This window comes from Emydura macquarii, unplaced genomic scaffold (genome assembly GCF_026122565.2).
Source record: "Emydura macquarii macquarii isolate MOO-44397 ecotype Brisbane River unplaced genomic scaffold, CSIRO-AGI_Emac_v2 contig_1790, whole genome shotgun sequence".
In the NCBI taxonomy this organism is placed as follows: domain Eukaryota; kingdom Metazoa; phylum Chordata; order Testudines; family Chelidae; genus Emydura; species Emydura macquarii.
In genome coordinates, this window is record NW_027131927.1 from 18,861,620 (window position 1) to 18,887,889 (window position 26,270).

General features: G+C 42.1%; 1 protein-coding gene across 1 annotated transcript; it reads left to right on the forward strand.

Annotated features, from left to right (window-relative positions):
- The first annotated feature begins 338 nt into the window (after positions 1-338).
- On the forward strand, positions 339-23,921 carry NAAA (N-acylethanolamine acid amidase). The gene is made up of 11 exons (XM_067557035.1): positions 339-725; positions 1,577-1,741; positions 5,122-5,248; positions 6,551-6,641; positions 9,075-9,151; positions 15,642-15,814; positions 17,995-18,057; positions 18,691-18,757; positions 21,106-21,134; positions 22,207-22,288; positions 23,580-23,921. Exons 1-10 carry the CDS (start codon positions 370-372, stop codon positions 22,280-22,282), a joined length of 1,224 nt encoding a protein of 407 aa, XP_067413136.1. The 5' UTR covers positions 339-369; the 3' UTR covers positions 22,283-22,288; positions 23,580-23,921.
- The last annotated feature ends 2,349 nt before the right edge of the window (positions 23,922-26,270 follow it).

Consider the following 26,270-nt stretch of genomic DNA (forward strand, 5'->3'; position numbering starts at 1 on the left):
GCGTGGCTGGGTCTGTGTGGCAGGAGCCGGCCTGGAGCTGAGTGAAGGCAATTCTGTTTTTTTAAAGAAAACCACAACGTTGCTGCGGGCAGCGCCCAGGCTGGTGCTAGCGCCGGGGCTGAGATCTCACCGCTGCGCCGCCAGCGTTGGCCACGGCCCCTTCCCTCCCTGCTTGCTCGAACCCTGTTTCCTGGCCGGAGGCAGCGCCTGCCCGACCCGTGAATGACCCGGGCGCCCCCGCCCCCCCGGCTAAATGAGCAGGGGACGATTGATCAACGCTGTCTGCTCCCGCCCAGGCTCCTTGCGGCGGCACCCCCCCCAGGGCCAGACAGACCAGACTGACTTGGCTGCTGCAGCGGGCGCCCGGCTATGCACAGCCGAGCCTGCTGCAGGCCAACCCCCGCGCTAGAAGCGGGCAGGGCGGAGACTCAGCGGGGGAAGGCGCAGAACATCTCCGCCCCGGCCGCAAGTGGTGCTCGCTCCGCCCTGCCGCTGCTGGCTGTGTTCGCCGCCGGCTGGCCGGGCGGGCACTGCGGCACCATGGGGCGGCCGGGAGCGGGCTGGGGCTGCGCGCTGCTGCTGCTGCTGCTCTGCGGGGCGGCCTCGGCGGCGGCGCCCTGGCTGTGCAATGTGAGCCTGGACAGCGACCCGCAGGAGCGCTGGCTGCCCGCGCTGCGCCACTTCGATCCGGACTTCCTGCGGGCGGCCATCGCCCGGGTCATCGGGTGAGCGGGTGGGCGCGGTCAGGTGCCGTGGGCTGCCTCCTCACCGGCCCTGCTCTCGGCTGTGGGTGAGAGGGAAAGGACAGGACAGCAGCGCCAGCTGCCGGGCCCCCCACAGCCCAGGGTGGGACTCGGGGGTAGCCAGGCCTCCCGCCTGCCGAGGTTTTTCGAAGGGTGCCCATCCCCGCATGTATCTCGCCCTGGGGCTCTGCTGGCTGAGCAGCTCCTGTGGCCCTGGAGGGTTAGGGCACCGGGTTGGGTAGGCGGGCCAACGCTTTGCACCCCGGGGAGGAAGGGGAGGGAGCTGAGTCTAGCCCACAGGCTGGCCTGAGTTCCAGGTGAGGGCTGCACAGCCAGTTGATGCTCCCAGTGGTGGTGGATTTTGCCAGCGTCAAGCCCCAATACTCAGACTTTATGCAAGTAGAGTGAATTCCACCCTAATAAATAGCAATTTAAAACCCCCATTACCACGGTGTTGGGCACCTTAGAAATGTATAAAATTAGCTGTTTGAGGACTAATAGCAGAAGAAAAAGCATATCACATCCTGTAAACACTTAAGCACGTGCTTAACTTTACTTACATGAATCCTGCTATACTCTTTGGGATTGCTGAAGTGGATAAATGTCTGTAGGGTCGAGGGGTAAGACCCTGAGCCCTTCAGGCAGCCTAGCACAGAAGTGGCTGCTAATAAATAATTGATAACACAAAGCAACTTTCTGTCTTGTGCTGAGCAGACAGGCTGTGAATCCCATAACTGGTTAACTTGTGAGCTGTAGATACTGCACATACCACTCAGACTGCCCACCCCATCCTCAAGGGAACGATTAGCTGATATTTTGGGTTTGTCTTTCAGTGAAACTGTCCCTAAGTGGGTCCATGCTATCATTCAGCCAATAGCAGCAGAATTGGAGTCTTTTATCCCTCAACCCTTTGCAGGAGAGATCCTGGGAATGTGCAAGGCACTGGAGATAAGTGTGGGAGATGGACTTCTCCTCAATTTGGCCTATGAATTTTCTGCGTAAGTATCTAATTAGTTCTAGGAAATAAACTCAGCCTATTCCAGTTTTAAAGCAGTAAAGTGTGCCTCAGTGTCCACTGGCTATATTATGATTGATTGAGGATAATAAATCTCTGATCTAATATATGAGATGGAATCAGACTGAATTTTGAGTTTATAAATCAATCAAGCAATATTAGTGCTGTAATGGAAATTGACATGGTGTAGTACAATAATGTATACATTGAAACTTCAAAGCAAATTAGCAAGGAGCATCCATTCGAAAGCTCATTAGAGCCTTAATAGTTAAAAAGTAAATTAGATTTGTTTAATCATTTTTAAGTTTGTTTAAACACAGGTTGTTAAGCACCACTTAACTTCCCAGAGGACACAAGTATATTTGTGTTTAAAACTGACATGTGAGCTGATTGTATAGCCACAACTTACTCTTTGGGTTTGTCTGCAATTGAAAAATGAGGATAGTTCCTTTTCCTACTGTGGAGGAAGCCTAAATGAGAAAAAAAAAAAAAAGCTAACTTTTGCTTATTTTCAGAGTCACTTTCTGTTTCCTCGTGCACTAGCAGGTTGAGAACCACTGATCTAAACAATATATTTTCCATGTGATCCTGTAAAAACAGCGTGGGTGCTGCGTTTGGAATCTTAGAGTGCTGAATATTATTAAATAAGGATGACATTTTTTTCTTTATCAGTTTTATTCTAGGATCCTAAGGCATCTGGTCTCTTTTATGAAAACAATCAGCCACTATTACCATAAGCAGTAGGTTATTACATTGAGGTGTTTGTACCTGATATAGACAAGGAAAAATATTGCATTAACCCATTTCTTCTAGTTTAGCTCAAATGTATCCTAAGTGTAATTGGGTGCAATTCCATTGGAGTTCTTGGAATTGCACCTGTTTAAAAAAGGGCTGAATATGGCTTTTAGAGTTGGTTATATGCTACTTTGGAGTGTGTGGTGATCAACAGTCTGTAATCATTCAAGCGTTACTGTATGACATGGGTGCCACTCACAATGGATACAATTCTATATTTTTAACAGGAAATTTTTATTTTGTGATGTGTAAACTGTTTCTTAATGCTAATAAAAGCCAGACAGCTCTGGTTAATTACTTTCTAGCTGAAGAGTTGTGTATTAAGAGTTAAAGTCTGCAAGTTGTGGTTTACTACGAGGGATCATTATTATAATGAGATCTATTGCTGTAATTAAGATTATATAACAGTTTGCATTCTAAATGTGTTTTCAGTGATTCATAACCTCTTATAAATCTCAGATTTTGGGTTAAGTCTGTCTGAATAGCAATTTATGTTTTGGAAAATGTTGAGCCAAAATTGTTCAGCAGTTTTTAAGTGAGGGGAGAGTGCAGAAAATTACACTTTCCTCAGTATAAAAATGTTCTCCAAGGCTTTTTTTTAAAAGAAGCTTAAACGCTGCAACAGCTGATGTAAGGAAGCTGAAGTTGAAATTTGTCAGGGATAGCTAGCTCATTGATGAAAAGTATCTTAATGTTCTGATGAAAATGTATTTTGATATGACCAAATATAAGCATTTGAAAACCTCACTTTCTGCGTAAGTGCAGTGAGGTTTTAACTAAGAAATGCTAAACTCATAACACGCACTGCTAAAGAAAGTCATGCCACACATGCTTGAATGGCAAACTTACCAGTCCAGTGAAAATGAGCTGTGAATGCCTCAATTATTATTAGAGCTGAGGGAAATTTTTGACTAAACATTTCTTGTCAGGCAATGTTGATTCATCAAAACTGAAATTGTTTATGGGAAAGGGTTGGTTTTGACAAATTTCTTGTCTGTCCTAGTTTTTGGGGAAGTTTTGAAATTGACAAAATGTCCTGTTTTGAAACATTTGAAGTGAAAAAATTTCATTTTTCTGTTCAAACTGATTTTTCATTTAGAAATGTACACTATAGTTTAAAAATATAAAAAGATTAAAAGGTTGAGATCAAAACAAAACGTTTTGATTGACCTCAACTGAATTTTTTTTTTTTTTTTTTTTTGAATTGTTAGTTTGTGGAAAAATTTGAGACTTCAATTTTTTGTCCTAGTTTGGGACAGGAAAAACATTTCCCACCCAGCTCTGTTCACTATGTCTTGTAAGGCAATAAACTGCACAGCTCCCACGACTCCCTTCCATAGGGTTCATGATGAGTTGGATAGGGCATTGCAGAGATGTCTAACCCAATATTCTATTCTAACTTGTCTTTTCTTAAAAAAAATACTTAAAAATTCCATGCATTTATCAAGAGAATGTAAAGGTTGCACAGTTAAGCACTCAGGTCAGAGCAGTCAGTGTTAAGAGGCTGCATATATATTCTGAACTCCTTTTTGTAGCCATACATTGTAATACTGTCTTTAATTACATGATTACATCCTGTTTCTTAAATAATATACTTTTTTTTTCTACAACCTTATGTACAAATAATTTTAAAAATTCTGATCTATTTCCATCATTTTCAGTGTTAATGATTCAGTATATCTTTTTTTATGTTTGCCTTTAGAGAGGAGAGAACCAATATATAAAGTATGCATTTTAATAATTCAAGGCCCAATCCTATTGTATTAAGGATAATTATTGTTTTAGGCAAGGGAGAAGATAGATACCTAGGTATGTTAATTCTTTTTAACTTGACCCTAGGATTTTCAAAGTAAGTGTAAATACATCGTTTATTTTATGGGCATTATTTTAGTTTTTCCCACCTTATTTTATATCCAAAGAAACTGCTGAACTGGTTGATAATTTGCAGTGGGCTGGGGATTAGTACTTTTGAAGTTAGTGAGTGAAAGCAGCATGTTACCTGCTTGAAAAGATATTTTATGGTTGGAGGAAATTGAGATGCCTACATATCAAGAGTAGCACCTGATCTTTATAGCTAGGAGTCATAGTGCTGGGTTCTAATTCTGTATTTTGTCCTATAAATAACTTTCATGGACTTTGTTGGTCTGTCAGACAAAGAGTAGCACACAGTGCCATAGGATATTATAGACGTATATTTAAGTCAGTAAAAACAAATGTCTGGTATTATATACAGTATAAGAAGTGGTATATAATTAAAGACTGTTTTGTAATACATACGCTGAAAGAGGCAGAGAGAAGGTTGCAAACACAACTTTAACTTTCACATGAGTTACATTGCAGCCTTTGTGGTTTCAACATGTTTTTTTTTAACTGTAGCTGTTTAATATTTATACAATGCCATATGTGTTAATGACACTTTACAGAGAAAATAAAATAAAGATTTAGTCACTGCCCGAAGAAATTTACAGTCTAGGTGAACTAGGATAAATACTGAACAATGATTCAATATGGAAAATATGTCTGGTTTTGTGTTTTTTTAAATAGTTCTTTTTGCTTTTGTTTTTCAAGGTTCTGTACCAGTATAATTGCTCAGGATTCCAAGGGAAACATTTACCATGGTCGGAACCTGGATTATGCCTTTGGAGATATTTTACGCAAGATTACAGTTGACGTGCAGTTTATAAAGAATGGGCAGGTGTGGTCTGTGTTTGACATGGGTTGATGTTGTTCTCTGAGAATGGCACACAGGTCTGCATATCTTTAAGCAGCTGGATTTAGTGGATTGAATAACAAATCCACAGTGGAGAGCAAGAAAATGAGTAATAGAAATATTTGTTATTCAGAGTGCTATGTTAGACCAGTCATAGTACTGTCTGACCAAAACATTTTAATAGTTTAACTTCTTAGTTGTAAATGATGTAGTAGATCAGCATTCTGTCCAGTTTATGTAACAGTACTTGTGTATCATTGTAGTATCTGAGCACCCCAGCCTCTCTCTTAGGGCTATGGTGTAACTGCATTTGATTTACTCACTTTTGGGCACTAGGTTATCAAAAAGAGATTGAAAAACTGGACAGAATTCATAGTAAAGAAGCAAAATTGACCTTGGCCAGGCGAGGTCTACTTATAAGGAAATATTGAAAGAGCAGAATATGTATTGAACAGTAAAGGGATGACACAAGTTTACAAATATTAAAATGGTGAAAACGCCAAGAATGGAGAGGAATTATTTAAGGTGGTACATGAGGGTATAACCAAGGTTAAATGGAAGTAAATTAAGAAAAGAAAAATTCAGACTGAGTTTAAGAAAGAACTTCTCGATAGTGTGATGTGTTTGGATGGAGAATAGTATCCCAAGAGGAAGTGGTGGAAGCCCAATCACCAGGCACGTTTAAAACATGAACAGAATACTTGAACATGTACAGTAGTGTTCAGTTTTGGTGAGGAGAGGGATTTGAGAGCCTAATAGGTCATTTTCTTCTCTAATTTCTCTGATTCTTCCCTTTCCCCACTATCTTTTCCTTTTTAAGAATCTCATTTCATGGCTGTCTGACAACTTCTGCAAGCATTACATGCACTGAACACTGTGTGTGTTCTAGTTTTTAACGTTTTAAGTCCCAGAAATGAAGTATTTGCCATTGCAGTCCCTTCCTTCATATCTGGCTTTCTTAGAAATGGAGGATTCTCTCTCTCAGTTAGACACTTGCTAGCTTGAACAACATTTTGATAGCATTTGGGTTATCCTTCGCAAATGAAATGCAATGGAATTGCATCTTAGCTTTTTTTATTTTTATCTCTAGTTTCCTTCTCCTTAAATCATGGTACAGATATTTTAATTGCATAATGTTATTGTGTTAACTTTACGAATGACATGGTGGAATCATGTTATTTCTTTCCTGGGTATCTACAGGTAAAATGTAGGATGCTGTTTTGGAACATTGTATTAAAAACATGTCTGTCCCATAATTGTAAAATGCTGTACATCTTCTGATTTCAGGTAGCATATAAGTGTACCACGTTTTTTGGCTATGTAGGCTTATGGACTGGACAGAGTCCACACAAGTTCACAATCTCTGGTAACGAACGAGGTAAGTCAAGCTCACTTTCAGGGGTTATACCAACCATAGAAGTGTCTTACCAGAACATTTCAATAGTTTAACTTCTTAGTTGTAAACGATGTAGTAGAACATCATTCTAAAGCACTTTTGGGTAAGGGAGGTTGGAGCTATCACCTTATGCCTCTCAACTCTTCTATATTGGATGGGACTTTTGACTGCAGTTCAGCTTGTTTTATCCCTGCCCAACTCTTCTTCCAGATTCTCCCTCAAACATGCTGGCCATTGAAGTGGGGTGGAGTACAATTTTCTGGCCCTCTGCATACAGAAGCACATGTGGCCGCTGCATAGAAAAGAGATGTTTTGGATGTAGATGCTGTTTATACAGCAGCATTTGAACTTTTGACCAGCAGAAGCCAGAGATGGGGGAGTTTTGGGAATGCAGCAGGAGAGAATTTGCGATCCTTTGAGGAGACACCACTGAGGAAAGGAGACCTGGGGCTGAGAGAGACGGACCATCAGGGAGTGAAAAGCCTGGATTCCCTGGTCTGCTGCAGTGTGGTGGTCCCATGTATACGAGGCAATGGAGGGGAGCGGGATATAGAGGGAGAAGAGAGGCAATGGGGACTGCAACAGAGGGAAGGAGGGGTTGAAGGAATGTTTGGAGACAATGGAGGGGCAGTTAAGGGATGAGGGAAGACTCAGAGGCAGTGGAGACACATTTGAAGGGTCACTGGAGAGAGAAGGAAAGACATTTGTGAGCAATGAAGGCAGGGGGGGCAGTGTCCCTTAATTTATTTAGGGGCCATTGTCTCCCACTTGGGGACCTGAGTTTAGACTGGAGGATTGAGAGGCATCTAGAGAAGGTCAGACCTTGGATCCCAGTTTTTGAAAGAAGCAAACCAATGTATTTTCAAATATTCTTTGTAGGGGAGGCAAAGGGGGAATTAAGCATTTTAAATTTTAGAGATGGGACTGAGCCCCAGAGTTGAGAGGCAGTTTAATGTGGGTTGAGTTAGGGCACCCTTGTCTGCCAGGGACTGGACTCAGATGGTCATCTCGTGTCATATAATCTTATATCAGTGGTCACCAAATTTATTAAGTTGTGCCTACCCCTCCCTGCTTACCCCTAATGTAATCTGCCTGCGCCCCCGCAGGAGCTGCAGTCGGGTGGGAGCTGGGGACTGTAGCCAGAGTGGAGCTGAAGGCGGAGTGGGGCTGGGTGGTTCTCCCTCCCTGCCCGCATGGGTGCTGGCTCAGGCCCCACAGCAACCCCCTGAACGTTCCTCCTCGCCTTGTAGGGGGGCATGCCCCATAGTTTGGGGACCACTGTCTTATATGCTAAGGATGTGACCTTTGCCTGTGCAAAGAACAATACCACCAACAGCAGCATATGGGGAGCTTGTATTACTGTTGTGCAGAATAACAACTGCCACTTGCTTTCTTATCACTATTGAACCATTGAGATAAAAATCAGGGAAGGGGTAATGAGACTGGAAGAGGTGATGCCTGTACATTAGCCCAAAGGTCATTTAAGTGACAGATAGGACACTTCCTGCTGACTTTTTTCTGTGTGTTTCTGGCCTGTGGATAATATTAAACATGAACTTCAGTTTCTGTTCTGCTTAGGTCCCTTAGTTTTCTTCAGTCCAGTCATCACTCCTTTTTTAGTTGTGCTCCAGATTTCTGCCCAGTACTTTTCCTTCTTTGTAGAATTATAATACAATAAATTATACAGGGAACATAAAAGTAGCGAATGTTTCCCCTAGAAGTTGTTAACAGTTTAGGGGAAGTTGGCTGAATTGTGACCCCATCTGCAAGTCTCTGCTCTCAGGCTGAGGTTAGCGTAACATTCTCTTGCCCAGTATTCTGCTATGAAGAAATAATGTTTATAAATGGAAAAATCAGTGAGTCACCAGCTGTAATGGAAAAGGAACTTGGGGAGTTTGATTGAAATTGCTAATGCTGGTCATTTCTGGGAGCTGTTGAGTACTTCCTGTGAACTGATGAGCGCCTCTCAGTTCTCCTTAAAGTCACAGGATCAGGCCCTACGTCTCCTTGATATTGAGGTTCTTACAGTGATTTTACTTGTGGGTTTTTGGTGTAAGTGAACAGAAAAAAGACTAGTCCCAAACTCTGTTGCAGTATCGGTCCCTGTCACAGTGGATGTCACATAGTAGCGATTTGGTGGGTCGTTCTCCACCCAAAAGTTGCTAGAACTGGTCCTGACGTTGGTCATCAGTGGCTGCCACTTTGATTTCCAGTAACATCATGTATAGAGAATTTATTGTCCTGGACTTTGGTGATGGAGGAGGAGGAGAATATTATAGAGAACAAAAATAGACCTTGAGAGGAGAGGTGAGCAGTGGTGAGATGGGGAAAGATGATGAAGCTGCACAGAATAGATGTTGGTTGGCAGCAGGAGCGGCCTGCATGTGTAATAGTATTTTCCCTTCCTTTTTGCAGAAAATGGAAGATGGTGGGAGAATGCAATAGCTGCTTTCCTGGGTCGAAACTTCCTAGTCAGCTGGCTTGTCAGGGATGTACGTATGCAAAGTATTTCTTCTTCTTTATCTTCATCACAGACCGCATGCTATTTAAAGAGGCCAACTATAATAACAACTTTCCGTTTTTCATTTGCATTGAAAATTACGTAGATACATGGGCAAGTATATGACCTGTATAAGTATGTATTGTATTGGCTGAGAGTTTTTGAACTATTAAAGGTTAATTGGGCTGGAAATAGAGATCCTTCCAGTCCTGCAGGGGCTTCTTACCAAACAGCTTGAATTTGTCACTCAACATTTGAGTTTCTGTGAAAAGGCTCCCTTCCCACAGAACAGAAAGTATTAAGGGGCCAGGTTGGACACACATTATAAATGCATAATAGCTACCCTGGTAGCTAGGCTTACAGGTGGATTATGTGAGATGGTAGGCATTTTACACTGTTTTCAGTATATGTGCATATAAAGGCTACTTCAGCAAGTATTCAGTTTCACAGTGAGACTTAGCCAGAGTTTTAAGCCTGCCTGTGTAAGTTTGTGGTTTAATGAAGTCACGTGGTTCATACATAGAGGCGACGTGCTGGGTCGACGGTAAGATAAAACTGTTCTGCTTCTCAGTGTCCCGAATTATAATGAACAAGATGCTTTGGCTTTCAAGTAAAATAACCTGTATGTTCCACTACAGAGCAGGTTTGTAGTGTCTGAAAGCAGCAGTGTCATCGGCAGGTTTGATAAATCTGTCCCAAAGGGTTTGTCCACTCTGCAGTCGGAGGTGTGACTGTCGCACATTGTAGATATACCCCAGCTAGCTCTGATCTAGCTAGATCAGATAACAAAAGCGTGAAGCCATGTGGCACGTATTGAGCCGGTGGCCTGTGCCGCCACGTCTTCATGCTGCTGCTGTTTGAGCTAGCTAGAGGAAAGCTAGTTTGTTTCTGATTGCGTATGCTGCAGTCACACACCTCTGATTGCAGTGTAAAAATACCCTGAGAACATTGAACTCCCATCTCCAACGCAGAAGAGCGTGAATGAATGTGTCTGCAGAAGTGAGTCAGTTATTGCAGGGAGTTGATTTAAAATAACCGCTGGCCTATCCACTATTGGTCAATGCCTTCAGCAGTATGTACGTACTGAAACTGAAAATTAGGGTTTGGGGCTTCCCTCATGAGAGGCCCTATCAAGGCAGCCACTGAATCAGGCAGCGGAACAGCTGCAGTGGCAAAGGAGCCAGCCAACAGAGCTGAAAACAGGGGAGTCTGAGTGGCAGTTTGGGGGGAGAGTATGTGGTGTTCTGGTATTGTTGGGGTGCTTGTTGGGATTGTTTTGGTGGGTTTTTTTGTTTGTATGTCTCTCACTGACTGGAACTAGAGGGAAAGGCTATGACCGACACAGAGGCAGTAGTTGTAGTCACTCAAGCAATAGAAGAGGCAATGAAGTGATGGGATGTGGCAGCTGTGGGATGTACATGATCCTGGAGGGGATATCTCAAAAGAGCTTTGTTTGTATGAAGTGCTGCCTCAGAGAGCTGATGGAAGAGAAGATTCAAGGGTTGGAGATGCAGGTGGAAACTCGGGTTGAGTTTAGTAGAGGGTTCGAGCAGATGATGGAGAAAAGGAATGAGGAGGCTGAAGGGAAAAGCCCAGACCTGCAGATGGAAGCAGGGACAATGAACTCTGAAGGGAGAATGCTGGGCGAGGAAAGTGTCCAGTGGAAGTATGTGACTGTGAGAACCCGGCAGAGGAAAAGACGGGCTAACAAAGGAGAAATAGAGCTCAGAAACAGGTTTTCGGAGTTGTAAGATGAAGAAGGGGCACAGCAGGTGGTTGCTGAAGGTGAGAGGGCAACAAAGAAGAGAAGAATGGATGAGCCGATGGAGATACCACCAAATAAGGGCCCCAGGAGGATACAGGAACAGTTGCAGAGGATTGCAAAGGAGAAGAGTAGATGAGAGGACTTGCAGCCAGAAAGAACGGGATAGGCTGGAAAATCACCAGGAAAGGGCAGGTCTACGTGATTGGGGATTCCCTGCTGAGAAGACCAGACAGGACTGTAACCAGAGCTGATCCAGAGAACAGAAGGGTGTGAAGTCTGCCGGGTACTAAGATACGGGATGTGGACCTGAGACTGAAGAGGATCCTAGAGGAAGTGGGAAAGAATCCACTGATTGTCCTGCATGTGGGAACAAATGATATGGCTAGATTCTCGCTGGAACATATCAAAGGAGACTATGCCAGACTGGGAAAGACTTGTAAGGAAATAGAGGCTTAGGTGATCTTCAGTGGGATTCTGCCTGTCCCTACAGGAGGACAACAAAGGTGTGACAAGATTCTGTTGATCAACAGATGGCTCAGGCAGTGATGCTATAAGGAGGGCTTTGGGATGTATGGTCACTGGGAGGCATTCATGGACAGAGGACTGTTCTCTTGGGATGGATTTCACCTGAACAGGGAGGGAAATGCACTTTTAGGATGGAGGCTGGCACAATTGATTAAGAGAGCTTTAAACTAGGGAGCTGGGGGAGATGGTTGGGAGATGCCCAGGTAATCTCCATGCCTGATTTTAGCATTGAGAGGGAGGAAAATGAAGTAAGAAAGGACACAGCAGTGTGTATAGTAAGAGGAAGGGGAGTGTAGATACCAGTCTAATAGGTGATATTGGCAGTAGAATGACTGTGCCAAATATTTCGCCTCCGTTTTTAATGAGGCTAATGATGAGCTTGGGGATAGTGGTAGGGTGGCTAATGGGAATGAGGATATGGAGATAGAAATTACCACATCCGAGGTAGAAGACAAACTCGAACAGCTTAATGGGACTAAACTGGGGGGACCGGATAATCTCCATCCAAAAATATTACAGGAACTAGCCCATGAAATTGCAAGCCCATTAGCAAGGACTGGAAAATTGTTAATATAGTTCCTATTTTTAAGAAAGGAAAATAAAATGATCCGGGTAACTACAGGTCTATCAGTTTGACCTCAGTAGTATGCAAGGTGTTGGAAAAATATTTGAAAGAGAAAGTAGTTAAGGACATCGAGGTTATTGGTAATTGGGACAAAATACAACATGATTTTACAAAAGGTAGATCGTGCCAGACCAACCCGATCTTTTTTGAGAAGATAACAGATATTTTAGACAAAGGGAATGCAGTGGATCTAATTTACCTAGATTTCAGTAAGGCATTTAATACAGTTCCACATGGGGATTTATTAGTTAAATTGGAAAAGATGGGGATTAATATGAAAATTGAAAGGTGTATAAAGAACTGATTAAAGGGGAGACTACAACGTGTCATACTGAAAGGTGAACTGTCAGGCTGGAGGGAGGTTACTAGTGGAGTTTCTCAGGGATTGGTTTTGGGACCAATCTTATATAACCTTTTTAATACTGACCTTGGCACAAAAAGTCGTAATGTGCTAATAAAGTTTGCAGATGACACTGAGTTGGGAGGTATTGCCAATACAGAGAAGGATCGGGATATCATGCAGGAAAATCTGGATGATCTTGTGAGCTGGAATAATAGAAATAGGATGAAATTTAATAGTGGAAAGTGCGAGGTTATGCACCTAGGGACTAATAACAAGACCTTTTGCTATAAGCTGGGGAATGCATCAGTTGCAAGTGACAGAAGACGAGAAGGACCTGGGCGTATTGGTTGATCACTGGATGACTATGAGCAGCCAATGTGATGTGGTCATGAAAAAAGCCAATGCGGTCCTAGGATGCATCAGGTGAGGTATTTCTAGTAGAGATATAGAGGTGTTAGTACCTTTATACAAGGTGTTGGTTAGACCTCATCTGGAACACTGTGTGCAGTTCTGGTCCCCCATGTTTAAGAAAGATGAATTCAAACCGGAACAGGTGGAGAGAAGGGCTACCAGGATGATCCGAGGAATGGAAAATCTGCCTTATGAGAGGAGACTCAAAGAGCTTGGCTTGTTTAGCTTAACAAAAAGAAGGCTGAGGGGAGATATGATTGCTCTGTATAAATACATCAGAGGGATAAATACCAGGGCGGAAGAGGCGTTATTTAAGTTCAGCACCAATGTGGACACAAGAACCAATGGATATAAACTGGCCATGAGGAAGTTTTTTAGTTGAAATTAGATGCAGGTTTCTAACCATCAGAGGAGTGAAGTTTTGGAACAGCCTGCCAAGGGGAGCAGGAGGGGCAAGAAACCGAGCTGGCTTCAAGAATGAGCTTGATAAGTTTATGGAGGGGATGGTATGATGGGACAGCCTAATTTGGCAGTTGACTGATCTTTGACTACTAGCAGTAAATATGCTCAATGGCCTGTGAAGGGATGTTAGATGGGGAGGGTTCTGAGCTACTACAGAGAATTCTTTCCGGGTGTCTGGCTGGTGAGTCTTGCCCATATGCTCAGGGTTTAACTGATTGCCGTATTTGGGGTCGGGAAGGAATTTTCCCCCAGGGCAGATTGGCAAAGGCTCTGGGGGTTTTTCACCGTCCTCTGTAGCATGGGGCACGGCTCACTTGCTGGTGGATTCCCTGTACTTTCAAGTCTCTTAACCATGTTTTGCGGACTTTAATAACTCAGTCATATGTCAGGGGTCTATTACAGGAGTGGGTGGGTGAGGTTCTGTGGCCTGCATTGTGCAGGAGGTCAGACTAGATGATCATATTGGTCTCTTCTGACCTTAGTCTCTGAGTTTATAAATTGTCAGTGGCGGGGAGAGTCATGTGTAACACAGGGTGTTTGTTGAAAGATTGTGAGTGCAGTAAGTTTCCTGAATTCCTGAGTTCCCCCTAGTAGCTGATTCTTGAATCCCCAAAAGACAACAGTAATAATTTTTTGAAATGCCAGGTTCATCTTGTCCAAAAGCTAAAGAAAATGAACTGTCTGCAACCAAACTCCATCTTGCCACATTATGCAGAATGCATGTAGAAATGGACAGAGGGCTGCATAGGCATATGTGCATGAAGCTCTAAGTAGTTATTAGGAGTTCAGTGCACAGCTCCAGTGCTAGCTCAGAGAGCCAAAAAAGTGACTTTAAACAAGGGGGTGAAAGGAGAGCACTCAGACATTGACACAAAAGTCCAACCTCCTGGTTTTTTCCTATTTGGCTCTAATTCACACTGATACTAGTTCAGCACACCTGAAATAAATATACGATGCGGTCTAGAAAATGATAGTGACTTTTATACCATTTGCACATTATTTTTTTTGTATAACTTCAGTGGAATCACAAGCAAGCATTGAGACAGATGTTTGTTAGGAAAAACAAAACAAAAAAAACAACCCGACCTTTGGTCATATTAGAGAGCCAGAGGTTGCTAAATGTTTAATTTCTTCATGTACCTTGTTTATGATCCAAGGTGCCTGCTGTCTCTTGAAGAGTTTTTGTTCGTTTGTTTTTATTTCACAAGCCCCATTTGCTTTTAATTCCTGTACTGTGTTAATTTGTTAGGGTAAATTTTTAAGTGAGTATTTCCTACAGCCCTAATCTTGCAAACACTTTGGCATGTGCATAATTTTACACATACGAATAATTCCATTGGTGTCAGTGGGACTATCCATGTGTGTAAAATTACATACATGAATTTGCGGGGGCAAGGCTTAAATAACTCATTTGCATTTTTTATCTCCCCACTGCCACCAAAATCCACCTAAAACAAAGGCCTGGAGACATCTTTTTTTCTTTCATCCCATAATGTAACGTTCAGTCCTGCAAAGTGCTTCAGTGGAAAGTGACGGTATGCTCAGGTCCATCAATAACTAATTTGAAAAAATCTCATTTACTTTTCATCTTTGAGGCTGTCTATTTACTTTCTATATTTTACTCAGTTCGGACAGTGAAACCAGAGTATTAATTCCTAATCATTGTCCCTTCCTGATTCTTATGCAAAATGGTGCAAGTCTGGTAGGAGAGCTATTTTCATGGAATTTTTTAAAATGTCTCTTATTAGCTATGGCAAAACCATGTATTTACTAAACCTGGACCTACCTGGCAATCATGTGTTTGGGCTGTGATATTCAAAAGAGTCTCAGGGAGTTAATGACCCAAATCCCATTGAAAGTCAGCTGAGAGCAGGGCCTAACTTCCTTAGGCTCCTTTAAAATTCTCAGCCTTGGTCTTATTTTTGTTTTGTTTTTGTTTCCTCATTTTTCCTAATGGGCCTGATGACTTAAAATGAAGAACTCTTGGCATTAACTGCTCACTAGTGTGAGGAAGTGGTTTACAATTTGTCTTCAGCTATGGTCTCAGTCCTGCAAACATTTAGATGTGTGCTTAAGTTCAAGCACATTGCCTAGTCCTCTTGACTTCAGTGGGCCTACTCATCTGCTTAGTTAAGTATGTGCATAAACTGATTGCAAGATCAGGGCCTAAATGAGAAACTATTCCCATACTACACAAACACCTACCCTACTGATCACTAAACCAAAATTTATCTTTCTATAAAATGCAGCCTTCACTAGAGCTGAGACCCCTGCCCGCTCCGAGTTGCCGTGATGTAGTGCCTCGGCATGCTGTGCTATATTGATTCCCGGTGATTTTGTTTTCCCATTAGACCCTAGACAAGGCTACAGACTTTCCATCTGCCGTCCTCAAACTGGCTGCGACCCCAATCATTGCGGACGTGTACTACATTGTCGGAGGGACATCACCCAAAGAGGGTGTGGTCATCACAAGGAATAGAATGGGACCGGCTGACATCTGGCCTCTTGAGCCCACAGCCGGAGCGTAAGTGGCCACAAGTGTTGCTTTGTTTCTCCTTTGTGAGCTGCAGTGGGGGAAGAGTGTTCAATAGACCTGAGCCTCAGTGGGAGGGTAGGATCTTGTGTGTGTTTACAGTCAGGGTCCCCATGTGGGGAGGAAAAAGGGTACACTTTACTGGGGCCCGGAGGCCCTGGGGGGCTCGGCTAAGGCTTTAACCCCAATTACCATGAGGGAAAAATTGAGGCTAAGTTGTAGATCATGCCTGAGGCTATTTATAAAAACTTATTTCCCTATATCTATTGTCCAGATCGTTTGAGATTTGCTGGAGCCAATCAGAAGCAGTGTTAGTGCAGTCTCAAGTAACATTCTGAACAGGGAGTTGCTGGGCCTGCTGGCCCAGTTCAGGCCTGTCTCTAGAATAGAGAGTGTGCTTGTGTAGTTAAACTAGGACTTGTTGTTTGAGACTGAGAGACAGAGAGATTTGTGCTCCTCTGTGTGACATGGTCTATATCATATCAAGATCAAGAACTACCAGTCCCAGAGTTCCTTGTACATAGGCAGGAGGGAGGGACAACAGGTGGGAGAGGCAAAGCAAAGCACCATAAGACAGTGGGAGCCAGTGCTGCTGCTGCGTCTGGTAGGATTTGCAGGCCCAAAATATATGTGAGTTAAGTGTCTAATTCACTCACAGTCACACACACACACCCCATACTGCCATGTCTGGTGGTGGCTATAAATACAAATCAGGCAGCCAGAAACATAAGGAGGTAAAAGAAAGGGAACTACAAGAAGCTAACGGACACCAATCTATCCTCCAGTTTTTCAGATCAGACAAGGCCTTTCTGCAGTCAGGCAATATATTGACTAGGGAAGCAGATGAACAAAATCAAGACATTGACAGGATGTCATAATACCTTTATAATTGATCAAAAAGTTACAAAATAGTCAGCAAACTTGTAGGACTCTCAGGCTGGATGTTATCATAAACAAAAATAACGGGGGGGAACGGCACTGTTCAGAAATGTAGTATATGTAATAGTAATTTCAGAATTCAAACTTTTTTCATGGCTCATGAGATTGTTTGTATGGGATGAGGGATTGTGGTATGTGTGTGGGAGGGGGCCTGTATAACAAGTTTGTACTGGCCCTGAAAAAATTATGCTTGGGCTCTGCAGTAGCAACTGTGGCTGAGCCAGGAGACCCTTTCACTGATGCCTCTGAATCGAGCTCCACCAAGAAAGCAACTTCTGTGAAGGGCAGGGGCAGCCCTCTGAGAAAAGTGGAAGAAGAGGGATGTGTGTTGTGTTTTTTTACTCAGGACAAGAACAAAATGAAGATTATATAGATCTGTGACAGCAAGTATGATCTGTAATCGTACAGATATTTATGCTATCCAATTCCTGAGCTGCTTCAACGACAACAATATGCTAGTCTACATGTAGGTAGTTAAAACGTATTTTTTGCTGGAGAAATTCAAGGTTGTCTGGAATTCATGTGTCTCAGTGATTTACAGTTCAATTTATGAGTAACAAGATGCTTTTCTGACTGAGAGCCTTGCACACGCACTCTTAGATCTGAAAGTCAAGCTGGATTCTTTCCTCCTTTTGCATCATCACTGGTAATAAAAAAGAAGACCTGCATGCTTAATAGGGCCATCTGTGACCTATCTGCAACCCCATTAGTTTCAGTGGGAGTATATCAAGTAAATAATTTGTTGTTGTAACTAGAATTTAGTAGACAATTCAGTTGATGCCCAAGAAGAATCCAGCCGATTCATGCTTAGCAGTGTTGGTTCTGCAAGGAAACAAAAGCACTTAAAAAAGCTTATTTTTCTCACTTAAATAAAACAACCAAAACCCTAAGATTCTTAATGTACACGGAGAGCAGAGTCAATGAATGAAAAACATCTATTGTTATGTAGTTGCTTCTCAGAGCAGACTCCATTTTAAGGGCCTGATTCTGCTTCCCTTGAAGTTAATGGTAGTTTTACCATTGACTGTAATGAGAGTTGGACTCAGAGTTCCACCCTGAACCTTGCCTTTTACCTTGCCTTGGGGCTTTTTGTTGACAGGAATTGAAAGACGTATAGAGGAACCTTTTTGTTCTTTTTAAATAGAGCCGTAATGACTCATGTCTATTTTTATTAGCCACAAGTGGAACTAAGTGAAGTTACACTCGCTGTTTTTGTGTGTTTTGCCATCTAGGTGGTTCCGTGTAGAGACAAACTATGACCATTGGACAACCCCTCCTCCTTTTGATGATCGAAGGTTAGTTTGAGTAGGACGTTGTGCCCCAGGATGCTGTTTTTATATTAAAATGATGACACAGACTTGGGTGTTCTCCCGGGCAAGTTCATGTGCTGAGTGGGCAACCAGTTCAGCTCCTGGGAAGAAACTAGACCAGGTAGGGAACGATGCTGAGTGGTTCGAGTGCTCTTTGGCTGGAGGCAAAAAAGAACCTCTCTAAGATGAGACCGAGGAAAATCATGACCAGGGAAGGATGCTTGGAGTTGGCTTCCCAATAGAAAACAGAATTTAACCCTAATCACAGTGTTCAGGCCTCACAATGACAGGCTGTTTGGAGGCCTTGTTAAATGCTTCAGCAAGATTTTCAGTTGATCTGGCTATTTTATGCAAGCAGATGAAATATACTGGCAGATTTGCTATGGTTCTGTAGCTGTATCTTTTAATGATAATGCCTCTTATTAATTTATAGGGGATCGGGTAGTTCTGTGTCCTTTAATGATAACTCTCATTCGGTTATAGGAGATTGGATTCAGCTCATACTGTTCTTTAGAGTAATTGAGACCCAAACAGAAGTTTTGACATGGGTTGATTTAGTGGCAAACTTTTCATGTTCAGGCTATATGTTTCATGTGACACTGCACTCTTTTCTTGCAGAACTGCAGCCATTAGAGCTCTCAATGCCACTGGATGGGAGAATATTAATTTTGAGACCCTCTTTCAGGTATTTCTTTTAAGTTCTGCATCATCATGTTTGTTTTTTGACTTAGAATTCTGTTGTTGGGAGAGGTGGTTAGAACAGCAATTCAGGAATGTAATTGTTTTTAGTAAGGATTTGGAAAATTACATAAGGATATATGCATGGTTAGGGATATATAGCCAAGGTGTCTTGCTGGAGATTTTTCTAAGATCAGTATGCTCATTTGAATGATGGTTGTCAAGGTTCACTTCAACTGTGCTCTCGTGATGGAGAACTGAGGTAGGCTTTGTTCCTGATTCAGTGTGTGACCTTGGGCAAGTCATGTAAGCCCAAATTTTGCAATGTTTCTTAATTGTGGGTGACTTAATTTTGGGGTGCCCAAGTTGAGAATCCTGTGGTTTAATTTTCAGCCCCCATTGACTTGAGCTAACTCTGTGGGTGCTCAGCGTCTCTAAAAATCAGGCTGTCGTGATCTCAAACTGAGCATCCAGAGTTAGTGGGCGCTTCTGAAAACTTGATCCTTAGCCTCTCTGTGATCTCCATATTCCAGCCAATAAAATGTGGGAGGTAATATGTGTACCACAAGGAGAGTTAGTTCAGGTTGTTCAAGTTCTTTGAGATACTCAGACAAAACATACTGTAGAAGTGTAAATGATTATTGCAGTTTTGAGGCTGAATTTGTTTATATGTTGTGCTAGTGCCAGTCAAGGATCAGGGCCCAGATGTGCTAGGCACTCTCCATACAATGAAAAGACAGACCTTGCCCCAAAGATCTTATATCTCAGTTATTTCAAAGTCTGTCTCACAAGCTCTTGGCATACCATCTTAATTTATTTTGTTTTAATTTATGGAAAAAAAATTGTAAATCTATTCAGATTAGTTTTCATCTGAGAGGGGGCAGCCTTGATTCTTGAGTGGGGTTTTTAGACAGTAATCCGGGTATGGGAGGACTTTGAGAAGTATGTAAGGGAATTAAAAGCGCAAGTCCCACTGATTTCTACCCGTTATATATAATAACTGTAGTGGTTTCAAGCAAGGTTTTTTTGCAATGATTCAGACGTGACATGGGAGGAGAGAGGAATTTTAACTATTTTTTAATTAAGTTATCCTGGGTTTAGGCAAGGAACTGGATTAATAACAACAACCTCTTCGATGGAAAAATATGATGACAACACACAAAGTTAGTTTCTTACAAAAACTAAAAATAGCTTTAATGGAGGAGTGAGAAGTGGAACTCCCCAGATGCTTGGACAATTGAGTATATTATGCAAAAAGGGCATAAGTCAATAGAAAAAAATTGTTAATGTTTTTTTAAATTTTTTGATTCTTGGAACCGTTGGCAAAGTACTATATTTTTTTAGAGCCTGGCTCAAGTTACAGAATTTGGATCTGGATTTAAGTGCTTCTGTGGTTTTTAGATTCAGGACTTTGGTTCAGCCCTTCTCTGTTAGTTGTAAAAGAATACAAATACATGTGATGCTACTCTCTCAAGTGACACATCTCCAAACTCAAATCATGTGTGCTTTCAAAATAGCTTCCCTCTCTGCATGTCTGGTGAATGTATGGAAAATTCGGCCTTGCATAGTCAGAGACCACCAAATTAACAAAGTAGAGCTATGGCAGGAGGAAATAACATTATGGTGGGCTCAGACTCAGAAGGTGCTAGAGCCTTGTTGCATGCCACATCATTCTTAGTGGAAACTGGGAGTATTATTATGTGCTTCTAAAATGCTTGTGTTGTTTGGGCAGAGAGATTTTTACAGGAGAAGCTGAGCAAGGGCTAATTCCAGTAATTGGCTTAGGCCGTTTAACATATGGGGTCTGATCCAAAGCCCAGAGAAATCAGTTGAAACACTCCCATTGATTTCAATGGGCTTTGGAGCAGGCCTATAACACAGAGTAAAATCCTGCACTATTGTGGGCATGGACTAGAGAACTTAGGTCTGGAAAGGAGCCTCCTTCCTTCTAGGATGCTATGAACTATTACTTTTAAATGAGGGATGTGGGTACATGGCTGTGTTCTGACTGCTAAGACAGGAGCATGTGAAGAACATGGGTTGAATGTATTTCCAGCATTATTAGATGATTCCTTTAGTACAAATACAATTATACATATGCTTAGAGAGAGGAGCAGAATGTAAAGCTTGATATCTTCTACTTAAATGCAGGAACTTCACAAAACTTTGTGTATTTTCAAAGCTGTTTGGTTTAAAAATGTTCAGTAAAGTGCTCTGATTTTTAAGAAGGAATAAAGTAACCTCTGATCTTGTATTACCCATCTTAAATAATTGTATTCCATTGTTACTTCTAAATAGCCTTAAACAACTCTTTTAATCTCACAAAATAACAGGCTCTTTAATCTTTTTGAACAGGTATTATCAGTGAGGCCAGTCTTAAACAAGTAAGTATATTGTTTGGAAACATAGATCAGTCCACATTGCCACACATCAGGGCACTTGATATTTAATACTCATTTAGGTCGTCAGTAGATTTCCCTTTAAATATGGAAAATATTCCATGATCTTCCCCAGCCATAAACACTGCTCCTGTGCACAATGCTTTTCAGTGTCTGCTTTCCATTGGGTTTCTGTCTCCTTCGTCTGTCACTCACTGTCTAGTGAAAAAAACATATTTCATAAGGCTCAGTTCTCCTCTACATGGAGTCTAAACTTCACAGTGATAACCTAGCAATGAAGCAAATTGATACTCAGATCAGCCACAGTGATCTTCTGCTGAGAGATGCGTCTTGCTTCTGAAGTGAATGAATATTGAAGGTTCATTTTCCGCTTAGTTTTTGTTGCAACCCTTGTCTTTGTTAATCAGTGTTTCTAAATTTGTTTTGAAGAGGGAAAAGTAGTACATGCATATCACAGCTACTGAGTACAGTTAATGAGCTACTGCATTCCTAGTCAGCTCTGAGTTTTTCCACTTGGTCCATAACCATTCTGTAGCCTTACAAAAATCTGCATCTTCCCTCTTTTCCCATTGTCTTGTTTTAATTTTATATGTAGCTCAGCGTCTCCCCGGCTTCTGTCACTCTCACTAAGAGCTCTGGCATTGGTTTCTCAGGGTCAGCAATAAGGATTTAATCACCTCTATGTCGTGTATGTGATTATACTCTTTCTCCCCATTTGAATTCTGTCACTGTAACAGTGGAGTTCAATAATACTAATATTCTAGTACTCTGATCAAATAAATGCAGACTCACAATTTAGAGCACATTCTCTGCTGGAGTAAATGGATAAAATTCCTTTGGTGTCAATGGAGCTGTGCTAGTTTACAGCGGGAGAGAATTTCAGTGTTACCGGCTGTTTCAACACTTTGTACCATTTTATTGGTTTGATTTGGACATGTAGAATGTTTCTTTCTAGTAAGATTGATTCTATTGCTTTGCTATTGCTACCTGTATGTTCCTTGGTTTGGGATGGTATTTTAAGTGCACAGTACATCTTTTTTCCTCCTTTGCCCCCCAGTTACACAATATATACCACAGTAATGAGTGCTGCAGTCCCAGACAAGTACATGACACGAATCAGAACCTTGGAGTGAAAATGTGTAAGTAACATGTTGGTGCTGATAGCTGAATACGAACTCTCAGTTATACCAGTGGGTGGGATTTTCTGTCCTGTTGATGTGAGGGAACTTCATGGAACTTAGCACTTGATTCCCTTATGGTGAGATTTTCATAAGAGCCTAACTCCCATTGAAATTCAATGGCCTGCTCTTCCAGTCCTGAGTTGGGCCTAAACAATCACATTTAATTTTATTAAACTTCTAAATGTTTAAATGTCCACTGGGGACTCGAGGTGCAGTCCTGTTGCACACTATATGCCTTCAGTGCCTTTTTGGCTATAATGGGAGCTGGGCACGATCAGCATGTTGAAGAACGAGGCCCTGGGCTGAGAAATCATTGAACTCACTTTCGTTTTTAACGCTGATTCAGATCTTCCCAGCTTTGAATGGCATGGGTCTGCTCACAACACCAGCTAGCTCCTTGGAGTCAGTTTGAGATAAATCCTTCTCCGGGTTTATGTCTTTAGGACTTGCAGAAAAATTAATGTGCTTGATAACCCAAAACTTCTCGGAATTTGTAGCTGCTTGCAGTTACCAGTTCTGAAGGCAAGAGTAAAACTCACCTTCATTCTCCAAGGAGAAGCCAGGTTCTGCAAACTTAAATACAACCTTCTTTCCTCCATCCGGAGGAGGAGACCCAATCCTGTACCAACACCTATTTTGATTCTTTGGTCACCCTGAAGTAGACATTGCAGACATTGTCCAGTTCTGTTGATACACGGTGTGATTCTTCTTCCACGGAGGTCAGTGGGAGCTTTGCTTTTCACTAGGAGCAAGCCCTGGCGTGAAAGTTGTTATTTCCCTCCTTTCCCCCCATAAGATTAGTTTTCCTTGATGGTCAAATTTTGTGTAATTTGAATGAATTTGGGTTTTCACATGTAAATTTAACTACAAATCACTTACATTGTTCATTCCCCCCCCCCCTTTAAGAATCAGCATGTGCATATACAGGGGGCAGCAATTGCAGTTTAATTTAAATAATGTACTTTGTCCTTTTGAAAATACAAAGCAAAGAAATTGTGATTGTTGCCCTCCCATTCCTGGGAGAGAGCAGAATTCCTTCGGGGCCAAATCCTGATTCCGTTGATGTCAGTGAGAGTTTGGCTGTTTGTTTTAGTTGGATGCAGATTTGACCCTAGGTTAGCAGGGATCATGCTGACCTTTTGATATAGCTGGGTTTATTTCTCTCTGTTGAACAATTTAAAGTTTTTTATTTATTTCGCTGCTCTTTGTGGATCCAGGCTCATTTCTTTCTTACTCTTTCTTTTAACAGACAAAAGGGAGAAAAGCTGAAGCTTTCCAAGTCCAGAATTACTTTTAAAATAAATGAATGCATTGCAGTTGTTTAGTTGAAAACAATTACATGAACATTTCAGGTAAAGCTGACTGGCAAGATTCTGATTTTGTTAATGGTCTGAAATGAAGATTTTACTAACATTTTAAAAAATATGTTGGCTTTCTAGCAGATTTTTTAAAGAGAGAACTGATTTTTACTCATGTTTGTGAAAAGCAATGTGCACTTTAACTGAATGTACTGATGAGTTTATTAATAATAAAAAGTCTCTATTTTTGCTTAGCCAATAAGAAAGTACTTAAATAAAAATATTCAGCAGGCGCTTGTGGCTCGTATGGGCAATTTCATTATTTTTCTTTCATCTGACATGTAAGGGGTCTGTGATCCACATCCATAGTGGAAGCCTTACGGTCAGATCCTCTCTTTAGCACCGCCCTGGCATGAAATGAGCTGAGTGCTGGAGCGCTCCTGGGCAGGCTGGAAAGGGCAGCAAGAGAACTCTGCAGACCCTGCTACAGCGTCAGGATTACAACGGCCCATCAAATTGCTGCTTTTCCATGGAACTGTGTCTAGTTAGTGGATAGGCCTGTGTTCTACCCCTTCCCCCAATATCCTCTCAGTGGAGAAGGCCCATGCAGAGATGTGTTCTGCAGCACACAGGGGGCCTGGATCCTCAGTGTGGGCTCCCTGCAGTACGCCTCCCCTGGCACCCGGAACCAGACTGGTTCTCTGGGTTCCAGCATTTCAATGGCCCTTATTTGGGCTGCAAGATGATAGGTTATGGAAAGGTGTTTTCCAAATGATATCCCAGAGCAATTTAAACTGTATTCCCTTGTATTGCTGTAGAGTGGATGGAAATACACCATTTGTCTTTGCTCTGAATTGCTGGTTTTCCCTGAAGATGACCACTCAGTCTGAGAGAGAGTTATTTATGCTAAGGGAGTGTGCAGAGCAACACTGGATTGTGTGTAGCTTAGAATTATTGTGCTTTCCTCCAGGACATAACAACCAGACTCGGTTTAGGTGATATAACGGCAGACAGTTGTTTCACTTGACAGATGGGGGGAGCCTCCTATCTGAGGTGGTTGTGAGATGGACAGAGGCTGAATTTCATTTGCCCAGTTGATAATTTACATCTGTAGAAATTTTGCAACCACGTTTCCTTGTTCAAAGGTTTTTATTTGATTGGTGCACCAGTCATTCCATTTGTGACACTGTAGCAAAAAGAGGTCACTCATTCAGTTTGTGACATTATAGCAATTTGAAGGATTGATTTAGGGAAATACCTACCCTTATGGTTTCAGTGTTTAGGATCTGATTCCTAATAGGGCAAACTTTTCACTGTCAGTGGGAATTTTGCCAGAGTAAGGCCTGCAGGATGGGACTATAAGCCTTCAAACAAAAAGTTTCCTCAGGAGCTTAAGTGGTGAGGCCTTGTGTAAAGTTCTGTGTTGTGTGTACCCAACACCACAGCTAGTTAATCATCTTCACTCGGCATGTCTGCACAACAGTCAGAGCTGTGATTACAGAGCCGGTGGCATACCCACGCTAGCTTTACAATACTCGTGCAGCTAAAAATAGCAACATGAGCTTTGGGTACAGGCTGTCCAAGCCTGCCTGGAACACTGACTACATACTAGAGTTTCTAGCCTACAGCAGGGTCTGTGTCGCCGCTGCTTCTTCACCGCTGTTTTTAGCTAGGAAAGAGCTGGCACTGGTATGCCTACCTGAGCTGCAGTCACACCTCCAGTTGCAGTGTAAACGTACCCTGAACCAGTATAAACTCCAGAGCCTTGGTGAAATGGATGGGACATGACATCATTCTCTATTGAGTACTGTACACCTGGTATATGCAAAGCACACTAAATGAGGAACTCCAATGAGATTTACTCAAAATGGCTGAAGAGGAGAGACATGCATATTTTTTTCAGCCTCCACCTGCCCCTCTTCCCTTTAGAATCACAGAACATCCACATGGTCGTTTCAGTGATGGTTTATGTGAAAAAGTAACAGTGGACAAGTATTTAATGTATCCTGATTGCCTTTCTACATCATTTAAAACAAAAAAGCTGGGGTTTTGCATTTCTGATTTGTTTTAAAGTCACCTATAATATAGTATGACTTCAGGGATTGTAATATCGGTGTGGAAGCAGAGGCAGGGCATGCAGCCCTTATGAAGTCTAGGAGGTTGAACTGCTGGATAAATTCAGACAGAATTTCGGCATCTGGAGTGCTCCTCTGCAATCAGATTTAGATACAATTCATTGTGTAGCAAAATAACTGCCAAAAGCAATTGCTCCCTTGAAAACATTGCTTCACAGTGTCCCTTGAAATATTTTTGAATTGGGCATGTGAGCTTTTCCTAACAGAGCTTTATGGAAACGTGGTTTATCTCCTCATGCTGTGTCTCACTAAATGTCATTTACCTACTTACCTGCATGCTCTAATTTTACCTGGATAAAGGCACTGCAAGCTTTGCCTTGACCCAGTTTACCCCACAGGCATCAGTTACAGAGCTAGTGTTGTAATTGATGTGATGAGAAACAGAGGATATCAGGAAGAATGTGGGAATAAAGGAGGCCTCACTGATTTCTTAATTCCTTGTCTGTTACTTAAGTTTATAGAGCTGGCAACTGCTCCTGCCTCTCTCTCATTCACATTTCTTCGCAT